Source organism: Tupaia chinensis, unplaced genomic scaffold (genome assembly GCF_000334495.1).
Source record: "Tupaia chinensis unplaced genomic scaffold, TupChi_1.0 Scaffold149921_1, whole genome shotgun sequence".
NCBI classification, from domain to species: domain Eukaryota; kingdom Metazoa; phylum Chordata; class Mammalia; order Scandentia; family Tupaiidae; genus Tupaia; species Tupaia belangeri.
The window spans coordinates 751,617-766,158 of NW_006209765.1; the positions used below are offsets into that span (position 1 = coordinate 751,617).

Sequence of the window (14,542 nt, forward strand, 5' to 3'; positions counted from 1 at the left end):
GTGAAAAACTCCCCAAAAAAAAAAAAAAATCTAGAGAGTTTATTTTCTTTTTTTTTTGGAGAGATTTTGCTACAGAGAGAGATAGAGGGACAGAAAACAAGAAATCACCCTCTGAGTGGGGGGGGGTCCCACACCAAAATCCCTTCTCCTCCACCCTCCTCTCAGAATCTTGGGCACGCACACAAATGCGCCTGGTGTGAGTTTAAGCAACCAGGTCCAGGACTCAAACCACGGTCAACTACATGGAAGTTCGGTGACATAGTCATTACACCAACTGCTGGTCCTGAAATCTATACCATTTCTATATATGAATAGCAAGCAGACTGAGATAGAACAAGAAAAATAATTCCATTTATTTTAGCCACAAAAAGCATAAGATACCTAGGATAAATCTAAGCAAAGAAGTTAAAGACCTCCACAAGGAAAACTACAAGAAGCTAAAAAGAAGGCACTGAAAATGACACAAAAATGTGGAAGGATATCCCATGTTCCTGGATTGTAAGAATTAATATAATCAAAATGGCAATTCTAACCAAGTTAATCTACATATTTAGCGCAATCTTAATCAAAGTGCCAGAGACATTTTTCACAGATCTAGAAAAGACAGTAATACAATTTGTCTGGAATCATAAAGGACATTGTAATGCCAAAACAATCCTGCACAAGAGGAGTGGAGTGGGTGGCATCTCACTCCCTAACTCAAAAATATACTACAAATCTGGGGTAATCAAGGCAGCATGGTACTGGCACAGAAACAGACAGGTGGACCAATGGAACGGAATAGAGTCACTGGAAATAAACTCCCAAACATACAACCAACTAATTTTTGACAAAGAGTACCAGTCAATCCAGTGGGAAAAGGGTGGATGAAGGAGGAGAGTCTGAGGAAAGACATTAAAGAGAAAAACAGAAAGGCAAGACATTTATGGGACAAAGAAATGGGTTATCTGTTGAAGGTAACATGTATAGTATCCACAACTGGGCTGGTGAGAAATGTATACATGCTGGAATATTCACTTCGCAAGCCAAGTAACATGTGATTGAATGTATGAAAAAAATTTAAATAAAAAAAAGAATTTAAGTTAAAACCTTATCTTTCCTATAAGTGAGAGTTTCAGAAATCTTATGGTCATCATTCATGGTCTGTATTAATTAATTACCATAACCAAAATCTGAAGTCTTAACCTTCCCTTTGAAATTTTAGAATATAAATGTATATAGTACTACTTGAATGACATGTACCTCATAGATGCAGGGAAAAACCATGTTGCAACCTGTAAAGATGTACAATGATTAAATAAAATTATTAAAAAATATTAATTAACCTTAAAAAAAAGAGATGGCATCTAGAATAGTGGGCAGATATTTTTCCCACTTAAGAAAGTTCTTATCTGGTCTAAAACTAAACAGGAAAAAGAAATTATATAGGCTACACTGCACAAAGTATACATAAGTTTCCCTTGTTTAACTAATTTTCATAGTCTATATTTAATTTTTAAATATTTACTACTACAATTGCTTGGTGAAAATCATAGCATATTTGTTGTTAGTAAAATCATAAATTCAAATAACTAGTTAAATAAATGGCTCATTTTGAAATGGGTTACTGTCTTCTAAATTTTACATTTAAAAAGGTATTTGCAATAACCAGTTGAACTTATAAGTTCCTTTCTCAAGAGACATCAAAAATATCTACTTCACTAAGTTTCAGGGAGCAGGGCAAGTTTTCTAATATTCTTTCTATCAAACATAAAATTACTAAAATCAAATGACCACCTCCTAAAAATTAAACTCATATGTAATAGCAAACAAGAGACGTTTTTAGAGAACAAGTGATGATTTAATTTAATGTGATCAAATTTTACTTACAATGATTTGAATTAATTAGACTTAAATCTACTCCATTTTAGTATTAAAAATGAATACATAAAGTTCTTTAAAGGTCATTTAGAATAAAAACATGTGAAATTAAAATAGTAACTAGATTTTTAAATCTTTTTTTACTAGTGAATTATAATAGTAGATGTCTTTGTTCCTTTTAAAAAATACCACATTTTAACCATCAATTGAAATAATGTTTCTTAAACTGTGAACAAGCCTATTAATGGGGTCTGACCAACATTTTTATTTAATGCAATAGCAAAGGTCAGAATACCACTTTTAAAGGTAAGTATGTTTTGTAAAATTCTTGTTTCAGTTATTTGTGTATGTGGTAGAGAGAGGTTATATAAAATACATTTATTCTATGTATGTCACAATAGAAATCTGAATGAAAGCCAGTAAGGTTTTAGTAATTAGCATCAAACACATGGATTTTCAGACAGGCAAGAATGCCAGCAGTTCTCCAATTGCTCAAGTACGAGGGAACCTGGAGGGAGAGCGTGGAGATGGGGGAGGGGACATGAGCTATATTCAGAGTAAAAATTTTGTCACAAAGAAAGAGAGCACGTGCCCACTCAACACAAACAGGACCTAAGGATGGAAGGCGGCCAATTGGACTATGAGCAGACTGCGCTTAAATCAAGCTAACTATCCAGAAAGGGCCCCACCGTCCATGGGTAATGGATGAAAGAGCCAGAGACGTAACGATCTACTTGGCTTTCAGCTGAAACCATCAAGTACAACCTCTTTTGGTCACCTCCTGATCTTTCTTCTACTGTTTTGCCCATGAACATGATGTGAACTTTCACGTCCACCGTCCGTGGGTAATGGATGAAAGAGCCAGAGACGTAATAACGATCTACTTGGCTTTCAGCTGAAACCATCAAGTACAACCTCTTTTGGTCACCTCCTGATCTTTCTTCTACTGTTTTGCCCATGAACATGATGTGAACTTTCACGTACTGTACAAATGCCACACTGTCTACTTTTCAGAGTGCATTTATAGATTTCACATAGATGTCATCATGTTTGAAACTGACAAATTCTCACTAGGCAAAGGAGGGGATATCAATCATACTCTCCGTCAACATCCAACATGGAAATAGCAGGGTTGTTGGCACTGCCTGTGTCAGTGCTCAGCTTGGGGGTTCCCAGCTCTTTTCCAAAGAGATGCTGTTCCAGATGCAGCTACTATTCCGGGCTTCTTCACAGAGAGAATCACCCTACACAAGATGACTGTACATACACTCCTATTCAATTTAACATTCGTTTACCATGCAGTGTCATAAGAAGGAACATATTCTTAGCTTAAGTAAATAAGTTTGAATCCAATGAAATCTCACATAACATTTCTTGACATATCAATTAATGTCTAGACAACACATATCTTTCCTGTTACAGGTAACATGTGAAACCTAATTAATGTGAGCCAGCAAGTGGTATGGAGGTTAAGGTGACTAGATCCAACATAGCCAATTCTGTATCTATTTTTAAACCCAACAGTCTAAAGATCACACCCAGCAGGTGTGTGTACATGACCAAAAATTCCGAGAGAAGAATGAAGGAGAAGGAATTGTACCATGGCTATCCCACTGGAGGATTATTTCTCACTTTCCCTCTCTCTGTCTCTGTCTCTGTCTCTCTCCAGTGAATGCACACTCCCTATAGCAAAAAAAAGGAGGGAGAGCAGTTAATGTAATCCCTTAGATAAGTAGATCAAGGAAGCAAAATAATGATAATCTCAATAAATTCATAAAACTATTTTCAAAATTTAATATCCACTCATCATTTCTAAAAATGTTTCACCAAAATAGGAAAAAAAGGAAATTCTTTCAACTGATAAAAGACTTCTACTAAAAAGTTTCATTTAACATCATACCAAATAGTAAAAGACTGAATACATTGCTCTTAGGACCTGGAAAAAGGCAAAGATCTCTCTCACCACTCCTATTCATTATGGTGAAGATCCCAGCCAGCACAAAAAGGCAAAAACGGAAACCAAAAAAATACAGATTGAAATGGAAGATAATAGGAACCAGCAGTTGCCATAATGGCTATGGCGCTGAACTCCCATGCAGTTGACTGCAGTTCAAGTCCCGGACCCAGTGGCTTAAACTCACGCTGGGAGCATGTGCATGTGTGTGCATGCCCAAGGTCCTGAAAGGAGAATGGAAGAGAAAGGATTACGGCATGACCATCTCTCCAGGGGGTGGTGGGGGGGAGGAGGTGATTTCTCACTGTCTCGCTGTCTCTCTGTCTTCTGTCTCTCTCTGTCATTCTGGTTTCTGGTGAGCACACGTGCCCTATAGTAAAACCCTCTCCAAAAAAAAAAAAAAAAAGAGAAAAGAAATGGAAGATTGTAGAATTTTCTGTGTTCATAGATAAGATGATCGTGTATGTACAAAATGCCAAAGAATCTAAGAAAAAGAAATATGCTGCTAGAGCTAGTATGCTATTTATGCAAGCATGCAGTGTTTAAGGGCAACATACAAAGTTCATTTTATTTTCATATAATAACAATTAACATTGAGAAATTGAGATCAAAATAGCATTCACAATAGCATTCAACAATATGCAATACTTAGAGATAAATTCAATGTGATGTAACAAGAAGTCTTCAAAATGTTCAAGGTGGGGCCTGGACAGTGGTATAGGGATATGCAGCATTCTGTAAGCCTGACACATGGAAAAGTTCTAGATTCACCTCCAGAGACTTTCTTGAACACCTCAAGGATTGGTACACAGGTGATTGCCTGAGGCTCAAAGTGAATTACGGCATGAAGACCCTACTGGGGAAACATACTTCTCTCGCACATGCATATGTGCTAATGGCAGAAGGAAATAAATACACCTTTTAAAAGTTCATGAAAATGCATACTAAGAAATGATTCAAAAAATTCAAATATATTTTTTCACCAAAATAAACGTGTACTTTAATTCCATGTTTTCCACTAATTTTTCAAAGTCCCTTCACATAAGATCTAATCAGAGACTTACAAAAAGTAGGAGAACAGCAACTCCTTTTCTTCCTACCTTTACTAAAAGTAAGTGAAAAAGTAAGTGAAAAAACCTACTGTATTCATGAACCAAAAGATTGAACATTGTTAATATGACTATGCTCTCCAAATTAATCTATATATTCAACTTCATATAATCAAAATCTCAGCATGTGTTTTCCTAGAAATTGTCAAGCTGATTCTAAACTTTAAATGAAAATACAAAGGACTTATAATAGGCAAACCAATTTTGAAAAAGAACAAAGTTGGTAGGGTTGCACAACATGATTTCAATACTTACTGTAAAGCTATAATAATCAAGATGGTAGGATAGTGGCATAAGACATATAGAACAAATGGACAGGATAAAAAGGCTACATATATTATATATACACACACACACACTCACTTTATTTCAACCAATATGTCATGATGACTCAACAGAGAAAGAATAGACTTTTTAACAAATGATGCTGGAACAACTTCACATCCATATGGAAAAAATAAAACACTCCTTAATCTCACATGATAATTCAAATTTAGTTGGAACTGAACACAGTCTTAAATATGAAAATTATAATGTTATAACTTCTAGAAGAAAAGGTTTTTTTAAATTATAGATGAGCTCTAGGTAACGACTTCATCGGACATGAATCAGGCAAACTATAAAGATGTAAATCAGACATCATCAAGGTTTTAATCTCCTGCTCTGCAAAAACACACCTTCAAGGGAACAAAATGGCAATCTATAGAATAGGAAAAATAGGTATGATACATATATCTGATAAAGGACTTGTATTCTGAGTAAAGAACTCTTACAATTCAATCATAAAAAGATAAATAATCCAATTTTAATAGACATTTGAACAGACACTTTATAAATAACATACAAAAGTGATCAATATCCACATGAAAAATAATTTGCCATCATTAGTCATCAAACACAAATTAAAGGCAAAATAACATTCCAGTATTACAACCACTTGAATGGCTAAAATTAAAGAGCTGATTATGCCAAGTGTTGGCAAGGATATGGACTATCTGAAATTATCATATACTTCTGTTAGGATTTAAAATGCTACAAGGACTATGAAAACTATTTGAACATTATATTTAAAGGTAAACATATGACCTTACAATTTCATGCTTTGATATTTTTCAAGAGAAATGCAAACAGGTATCCAGGGACTTGTACAAGAGCATCTGTAGCAGCTTTATTAACAATATCCTCCAAATGGAAACAATCTGGAAACTCATCAATGGAAGAATTACTTAAAAAAATTGTAGCGTAGCCATGCAATGGTATATTACTCAGTAATAAAAAGGAATAAACTATTGATACATTCAAAACATTATTCTGAGTGATGGGAGGCAAACTTCCCACCAAATATAATCCATAATGACTCCTTGTATATGAAACTTTAGGAAAAATAAATCAGTGTACAGAAACTAGATTAGTTGTCAAACTCATCTGAGAAGAATTTCATGTTGGGTTGATTCACTTTACAAGTCAAATGATGTATTGTGATTGAATGTTTAAAAATAATAATAATGAGGGATCAGCAGTTAGCATAATGGCTATGTCATTTGACTTCCATGTAGTCGATCGTGGTTCGAGTCCCAGACCTGGTGGCTTAAACTCATGCTGGGGGCATGTGCGTGCGTGCCCAAGATCCCAAGAGGAGAAAGGTGGAGAAGGAATTGTGGCGTGGCCATCCCCCCTGGGGGGTGATTTATTGTTTTCTGTCTCTCTGTCTCTGTCTTTCTGGTGAGCCCAAGCACCCTATAGCAAAAACCTCTCCAAAATTAATTAATTGATTAATTAATAATAATAATGAGAATTTTAAAAAGAATAATCTGAAAAAAATGAAAAGCTATTTGCTGCTGCTGATGTGGATAATAATGTCTTTGTCTTGACTGATATGCATGGTAATTGTGCTGGAAAAAGAAATGTTATACACTGTAAAGATATACGTGATTAAATGTAATATAAAAAAATAACAAAAAAAATAGATCAGTTGTCTAGCTCTGGTGAAACTGAGAATTGAGAACATTTGAAGTAATAGAAACAGTGATGGCTACTTGGAAATATGTGTGTCAAAACTCATCAAACTGTGTAACTGAAATGTGTATGCTTTATTACATCTAAATTACACCTCAATAAAATTGATGTATAAAGAAGGAAAGAAAAAGAGAGAGAGAGGAAGAAAAGAAAGAAGGAAGGAAAGAAGGAAGGGAGGGAGGGAAGGAGGATGGACGAAAGAGAAAAAAAGAAAGAAAAAGACTAGTTCCCAGCTGAACTTGGGAGCAGAATACATGCTTCTCAGTACTTACGCAAAGTTTATAGTTAGGCTGGAAAGGATCCAAATTCTAGCTGTATTAAGTACCTTTAATTTGCCCAACTGTATATAATGCATCTTGTCCTCCAAGATCTTTTGTTACAGTCAAACTACTGTCATGTACACACACTGGCTAGCAGAACGTGGTCTTGTTGATAATTCGCTACTGAGAAGACATGATAAACAGGCTTCTGCCACAGTTAATGAAGAAAAAAACACTCCATAGCCACTTAATCTTATGTATTTGGTCATGGATTAAAACTACATCAAATATAAGGAGGCTTCACTGTAATACATGGCTGGTCCACAGATAAAACTGAGGAAGAAAATGTGTCCATAGTAGATCCCAGAAAGTCTATGAAATCTGAGATAGAGACAATACCTGTAGTCTCAGAACTAAGACTGAAGGGTCTAGAAAGTGGCATAGTGATTAAGTCACAGGACTCCCATATGGCCAGATATGGTTCAAGTCTCAGACCTGGTGGCTTGAAAAATCACACTAGGAGGAAGGGCGTGCATGCTTAAACATCCAGAGAGGAGAATGGAGGAGAAGGGATTGTAGTGTGGCCATACTCCTAGGGAATGATTTCTCATTTTCCCTTGCTCTGTCTCTCTCCAGCGAGCACATGAGCCCTATGGTAAAAACCTAAAAAGAAAGAAGAAAAAGAAAAAAAGAAAGAAAGAAAAAGAGCTAAGACTGTAAGTAGTTGTAGGGGATACAATATATCAAGGATAACTTTTTATTTTTTACATTTTTTTAAGAGGTTTTTGCTGTAGGGTGCGTACGCTCACCAGAGAGAGAGAGAGAGACAGAGAGACAAAAGGTGAGAAATCACCTCCCGGGGGATGGCCATGCCGCAATCCCCCTTCCCCTCCCTTCTCTTCTCAGGATCTTGGGCACGCACGCACAAGCGCCCAGCGTGAGTTTTTTAAGCCACCAGGTCTGGGACGCAAACTGCAGTTGACAACATGGGAGCCCAGCAACATCGCCATTACGATAACTGCTGGTCCCAAGGATAACTTTTGAAGTTGCAACACATAAGATAATACCTTTGTGATGGTACATAAAAATGATTTAAAGGCATTTTTGGATTAATTGGGGTGGTAAACAAATATGATATTAAATAACATTGACTTATTTCTTCTCTATTTCTTAGGGATTTTTTCTGATTTTATAGCAAAAAAAATTATGTTTTATTAGTAAATCTTTAATACTTCTTTCTTTTCTCTTTTAAACAAAGAGAAAACACAAAGTACCTGACTAAAATTCAGAAGCATTATTTTCTGGCTTGTTTATCTAGTTATCTTCTATTTATGGCAAATAAACTGACTTTCAATTTGTGATAGTGATATTAAACTTCAGCACAAAATAATTTTTGTTTTTATTTTAAAATATGTAAAAATACTATGATTTTGTATTTATATGGTAATATATGAACATTTGAGATTGGATAACAGGGCCTTAAAATGTTTAGGTATAAGTAATAGTATGCATCTGTACATATAGAAAGTAATATATTAATAAACAATTAATTATTATTGCATTATTAAATGTTTAAGAAAATTCACTAACAGGACCATTTTCATATTACAGTAATTAATTTTTTTTTTTTTTTTGCTATAGGGCATGTGCGCTCGCCAGACAGACAGAGAGAGACAGAGAGACAGCAAGCAAGAAATCACCCCCCAGGGGAGATGGCCACAACGCAATCCCTTCTCCTCCATTCTCCTCTCTGGGTCTTGGGCACGCAAACACACGTGCCCGGCGTGAGTTTTAAGCCACCGGGTCCAGGACTCGAACCGCGGTTGACTACATGGGAGTCCAGCGACATAGCCATTATGCTAACTGCTGGTCCCACGGTAATTAATTTTTAATTCAGAATTACATGTTCCTTAATGTCTGTCCAAGTTTCAGATTTCCGATTGCTAACAGAAGACCAGATTAGGACGCTCACTATTTTCTAAATTGGGATAAAGCATGGTGAAACTGGGCTAAAGGCAGGAATACACGTGCCAAATAATGAAAGGTCAAATTCCAAACTGCCTTGATCTCTCTGCTGATGAATATCCATGGATGAAAAAGATATGCAGAGGGTACCCATGGAAAAAAGATTTAGTGCCTATTAAAGTTAATAATCTACTCTTTTTAGTTTTCCCTTTTTCTTTTCTTTTTTTGTTTTTGGATGCACATCTTTATTTCCTTTTGTTAAAAATCCGTGAAAATGTATATTTTGCTTTAGGTTCATTAATCATTTCAAAAATACAATTCACGAGGATGAAGTTCTTCAAAATTGTTATGCTATTGTCAATGTTTTGACAGTGATGTGCAATTTTTTTTAAATCAGCCTCAGCAATACTCTAGAGAATTTCACCAGTCAAAAACAAAAAGAGGACTATAAAACATGTCTTTATATTTAAAGAAACGAAAGACAGTTTGAATTCTACCATGCTTATAGTTTCCCAAGAGTAAAATTAAATTTGACATGAACAGCTATAAACCCCTTACCTGTTGGAAGGTGCAGTGTTATATTGTTGCAAAAATCTGTGAAGCAGCATTCGGTTTTGGTAACATTGTTGGAACTGTGACAGAAGACTTGAGCATTTAATTCTGGGAGGGAAACACAGGATTTGATCACCTGTTCTTTTCCATTGGTGAGCATGACTGATGCCCAACATGCTCCTTCTGTTTGGCAGGTAAAGTTTGAAGAGTCACACAGGAGACATACACATTTCAACCCTGGAAAGAGGAAGGCAAAAGCTTTAAAACGCCAAAGATACTATGCAGATGCACTTCATAATACTTGAGAATAGAAACTCAATCTTAATGAAAATTGAAGAAGAGTTAAATAAACAGCACTTGATAAACACATGCTAATCATGTTACTTATTGTCCATCTCGTGTTTAAATAGGCTACACTATTGCTAGTATTTTTGTGAATTTATTCCATTGTTACTATATTTTCAAAAACATTCCTCATCCATGTTCCAAATTCCTCCTTCACAAGCTCAGTTTGTTCATTCTCAAATCAATAGCATGTATGAAATGCTAGGAAACAGTATCACAGCAACTAAGAGGAGCTGTCCAGCATCTCACATAGAACATTAAAGTGTGGTTGCAGCAGCTGCATAACCAAATAATCCAATATGTCTTTTCATTATCCTTTTTCTTTTAAATTTTTAAGTGAATGTGCTAAATAAAAAATTAACCATAGGTATGGCTCTAAAGAATGAGTTAAGATTCTATTGCTGCTATAGCACCTACAAGGCATGGATGAGCCTCTGTACTTCCCACTCTTCAGTAAAAGAGCACCCCTTAGATTGAGAGCCATTTGAACATAGACCATGACCTTCAGGCAATTTCCTCTAATGTACCCATCTATTGCCAAAAGCAAAGCACATCAATAATAGAATTTAACGTGTCTACACCAGTAAAGCTTTCAATAATTAGACTTAGCTAAAGTAATCTGTTTACTTCCACATGTCTCCTTACCATTCCCCACTTACTACAAACACACACACACAAACACACTCAAAAACACACAAATGCCACACACTAGTCAAATGTTCAATGTGATACAGTATTTCTATGTTTTGACATAAAATATTCACCAGCATGAAGAGTCCAGAGGTTTTAAATGATCTATTCAAATTGTATTTAAAGATGCTGTTTCTAAATACCACAATACTAAATAAGCTTTTTGCATTACTGTTGTAATGGCATTTTTGTGAAGCCATATCTACAGCCCCACGATAATGTAAATGTCTGAAGTTTCACCATATCATAAGTATTACTAAAACTAAAATCTTTAAATTGCTTATCACTTGATTTATTGTACACCTGTAAAATATTTGATGATAAATGGCAACTCTCACTCAACTTCAAATACCAATAGAAGACCAAACAAGGGTAATATCCTAAGTAAATGAATATATGAGAAAGAAAAAAAATCACATGTTAACCATAATTTATTCTTCTCTTTTGATGATTTTTCCCTAACTGGTAAAATACCATTCCTTTAAACAATTTTATTAATATGTCTTAAGGGAAATACAATCCAAAAATAAAATAATATCTTGTTATTAACATTGAATGAAGCATAATAACTCACTCCCTTATTTATTATCATAGTTATCAACATAAATACAATCTTTAGACAATACTTATGTGCTACACTAAAACCATATGTTCTAGATCAATTGGGATTCTACAGAACGAAATGTATAAAGCCTAGTGATTTGACAGTTAGACAGCAGACGATGGTCCTGAGGATTCGGGAAAAGACGAAGGTTCCAGCCCTAGCTCCATTACTTGCTGATTTATTTTTGAGACAATGTGTAATCTTGCAGAGCCTTAGTGCCTTCATCTGAAAATGGGAAATGAGCAGAGTAGGAGCAGTGGATCCAGAAATCTTGAAGTCTCAGATACTACCAACACGTCATGATTCTAAGGATTTACAACTCATGAAAGTCTCCCGTTACAAAATACACAAAATTCATTTACCAATTAATAAACTTGGCTATTCTTCATCTACATCTGAGGAAGAAGCTGAGGATGAGAAGAGTAATTCTCCTGACACATAATATCAAAACGTTCATTACTAGGCTCATCACAATCTCCTTGAATTTTCTGTTTACAAGAGAAGTTTAGCCAGGGTACCAAAGCAACAAAGAAAAGCAGGTCCACGGAGGGAAGACAACCATAAAGGGCACGAGAGCTAAGCGTCAGTCTCACGTGCATTCATTGTCACATGTAATTCTCATTTCAAATGCTGGCGCGGTCACTCCATTTTATGAATAACGAAATGAGGCTCAAATAGTTTAAGTGATGAACTTAGTGTTTCATTCTCAAGATTATCTAAGCAATGTTATTTCTACCCTGTATAAATAAATAAATAAATAAACAAACAAACAAATAAATAAATAAAATAGCTAATAAACCATTCTCCCATCCCACCAACTGCTCAAACTGTGAATAAAAAATAATTCTAATTCAGGTAAGAAAAAGGAATCAATTGACAACTGACATTTTCATGTGCATTTTCCTCAAAACGTTTATAACACCTTTTATTTTCTTCAAATAAATTCTACCTATTTTCTGATGAAACAGGTGGTCAAATATAAATCAGTACCATGTGCCTTTTATCTAGAATAAATAATCTCACCTTTCAGCTTATCTAAATTTTGTACTAAGCATGCTGTTAAGCACCTAATTTGATATGATCTCTTTAAAGCATTAAGCATTACTAGCTCCTTATAAAAATAATTACATAATAGTTCTTATCAAGGAATAAAGTAGATACTCGCTAAATGTTTAAAAAGCTATAAAAAATTACTTCAGTTTAAGGTAAATGGTACCAACCAGAAGAATAACATGGACCTAGGTCTTACAGTTAAGACAGAGAAAATGACACCTTACTTTAAATCTTGCACAATGGAACAAAATGGAGGATTTGTTAATGATAATGGCTTCAAACATCTGTTCAATGTTCCCATTTATTCCACCTCAATGGGCAGTACTATAGCATTGAGAAAGAGCAAACAGCCAACTAAATGGATCCTGAAGCGTATAAGTAACATAGGACATACTCCGTCTCTCATTTTTCATTGCCACCAGTCCACATTTGGTGTATCGTTAAACTATACTGGTATCAATTATCCTTAACCTAGAACTCTTGGGCTGACAATTAAAATATAAGTTGCCATTAGTGATTAGACTTATGCTTTCATTATTAAAAAAAAAAAAACTGATACTAACTGATTCAATTACACTAGAATATTCCATGACAGAATAAATCCGGCTGTGAGCAGACAGTAGTCTTGCCGTGTGTTTCATCATTTTATACCTTCCCATCACACTGCACTTGCGTCCTATGGAAAGAGATAGCAAGTATGGTTGAAGAGGAGGCAATTACGTATAATAAGGAGGTCTATTAGATTTTTCCCAACAAGAAAGATTGTACTTTTCTTGTGTCTCTTCCCACCCTTTTAATTATCCCCCTTTCCCTCCTCTTTGCCAATTAGTCTGTAAAAGCCAAGACATCTGTTACCCACAAGACATCTGTTACCCACATCCACTAAAAGACACGCACAGTCCTAATCAACCAGAAAATAAATTTTACCCATATTTACATGTGACGGCTAGCACACTCTGGTGTCCAGAAATGAAAAAGCCATCAGACTACCAAATGCATTTATTTGTACTTATCCACTATTCTTATTAAAAAGCCAAATATTTGCTTGACTCTTTTGTTTAGAATTATATACTATTTTCAACAATCTGGTTTTATACTACCTAGGTGGACTGTATTTGGGATATATATTCTAAATTCTCTCTTCCCTAGTACTTAATACAAGCATCTGACACACACTCTTGTGCTCTCATGCGCTGCTTTTCTCTCTCTCTTTTTTATTATTTTTTTTGTCACTGCTGTGTCTCCCTGAGCATTTTAGCAACATTGATAAAACTCCCTCAGATGCTAGATGATAACCCACCAGAGCCACAGTTGAGAAGAAAGCTTATCATATGGAGGCTTATTCCATCACCAATCATGTTTTGAAAAAAAATGTGATATTAAAATTACATATGTGGTATGCATATTGTAAATTTTTCAGTGTTTTCTCCATTTTAAATATATCAGAATCAGTTTATGCTTTCCAATTTCTTTCATTTTAGTCCAAGCTATTTAACAAAAAATATATATTTCTTTTAATCTGGAAAACTGTTTCGGATTTGACCAGCTGAATATGTAACCTTTTCATTCTTTGCAGTCTTCTGAGTTAACAAAGGGGACAATGCAAGCTCATCAGTGCGTTGAATATCCAAAGTACAGACACAGGAAAGAAGCCAGGACAACTAGCACTAGTGAATCTGAAAGAAAGCCAGTGTGGAAGGAAATCAGGCAAAGATCTGTCTTCCGTTTCTGTTCCTTCACAACTTTATTTTCTTGTCCTGTGGTCTTTTCAAAACCATTTGCCTTTCTTACTGACAGAGAAAAGTAGATTAGAGAAAAGAAAAATAAAAGCTTTAATAAAATATAGGTAATATAAGTGCAAACTTTTTGACCAAATAAGCTTTCAATGAAGATTTGGCTTTTAGAAATTCTAAGTACCAGGCTGTATCCAAGAAAACTGGGACTCTGAAAATATGGGAATATACCAAGGGAAAAGAAAATATGGGAATATACCAAGGGAAAAGAAAATATGGGAATATACCAAGGGAAAAGAAAATATGGGAATATACCAAGGGAAAAGAAAATATGGGAATATACCAAGGGAAAAGAAAACCACTGCTGGGGAGCCAGCAGTTAGCGTAACGGCTATGTCACT

The 14,542-nt window shown here is 35.1% G+C and overlaps 1 protein-coding gene across 4 annotated transcripts in view; it reads right to left on the reverse strand.

The window, feature by feature from the left end:
- Positions 1-14,542, reverse strand: part of ACVR1C (activin A receptor type 1C) — a 116,543-nt gene that overhangs the window by 67,641 nt on the left and 34,360 nt on the right. For all 4 annotated transcript variants that reach the window (XM_014585403.2, XM_027769490.1, XM_006171587.3 and 1 more), the window contains exon 2: positions 9,723-9,953. In XM_014585403.2, the coding sequence (XP_014440889.1) occupies positions 9,723-9,953 (231 nt within the window). The remainder of the gene's footprint in view (positions 1-9,722; positions 9,954-14,542) is intronic.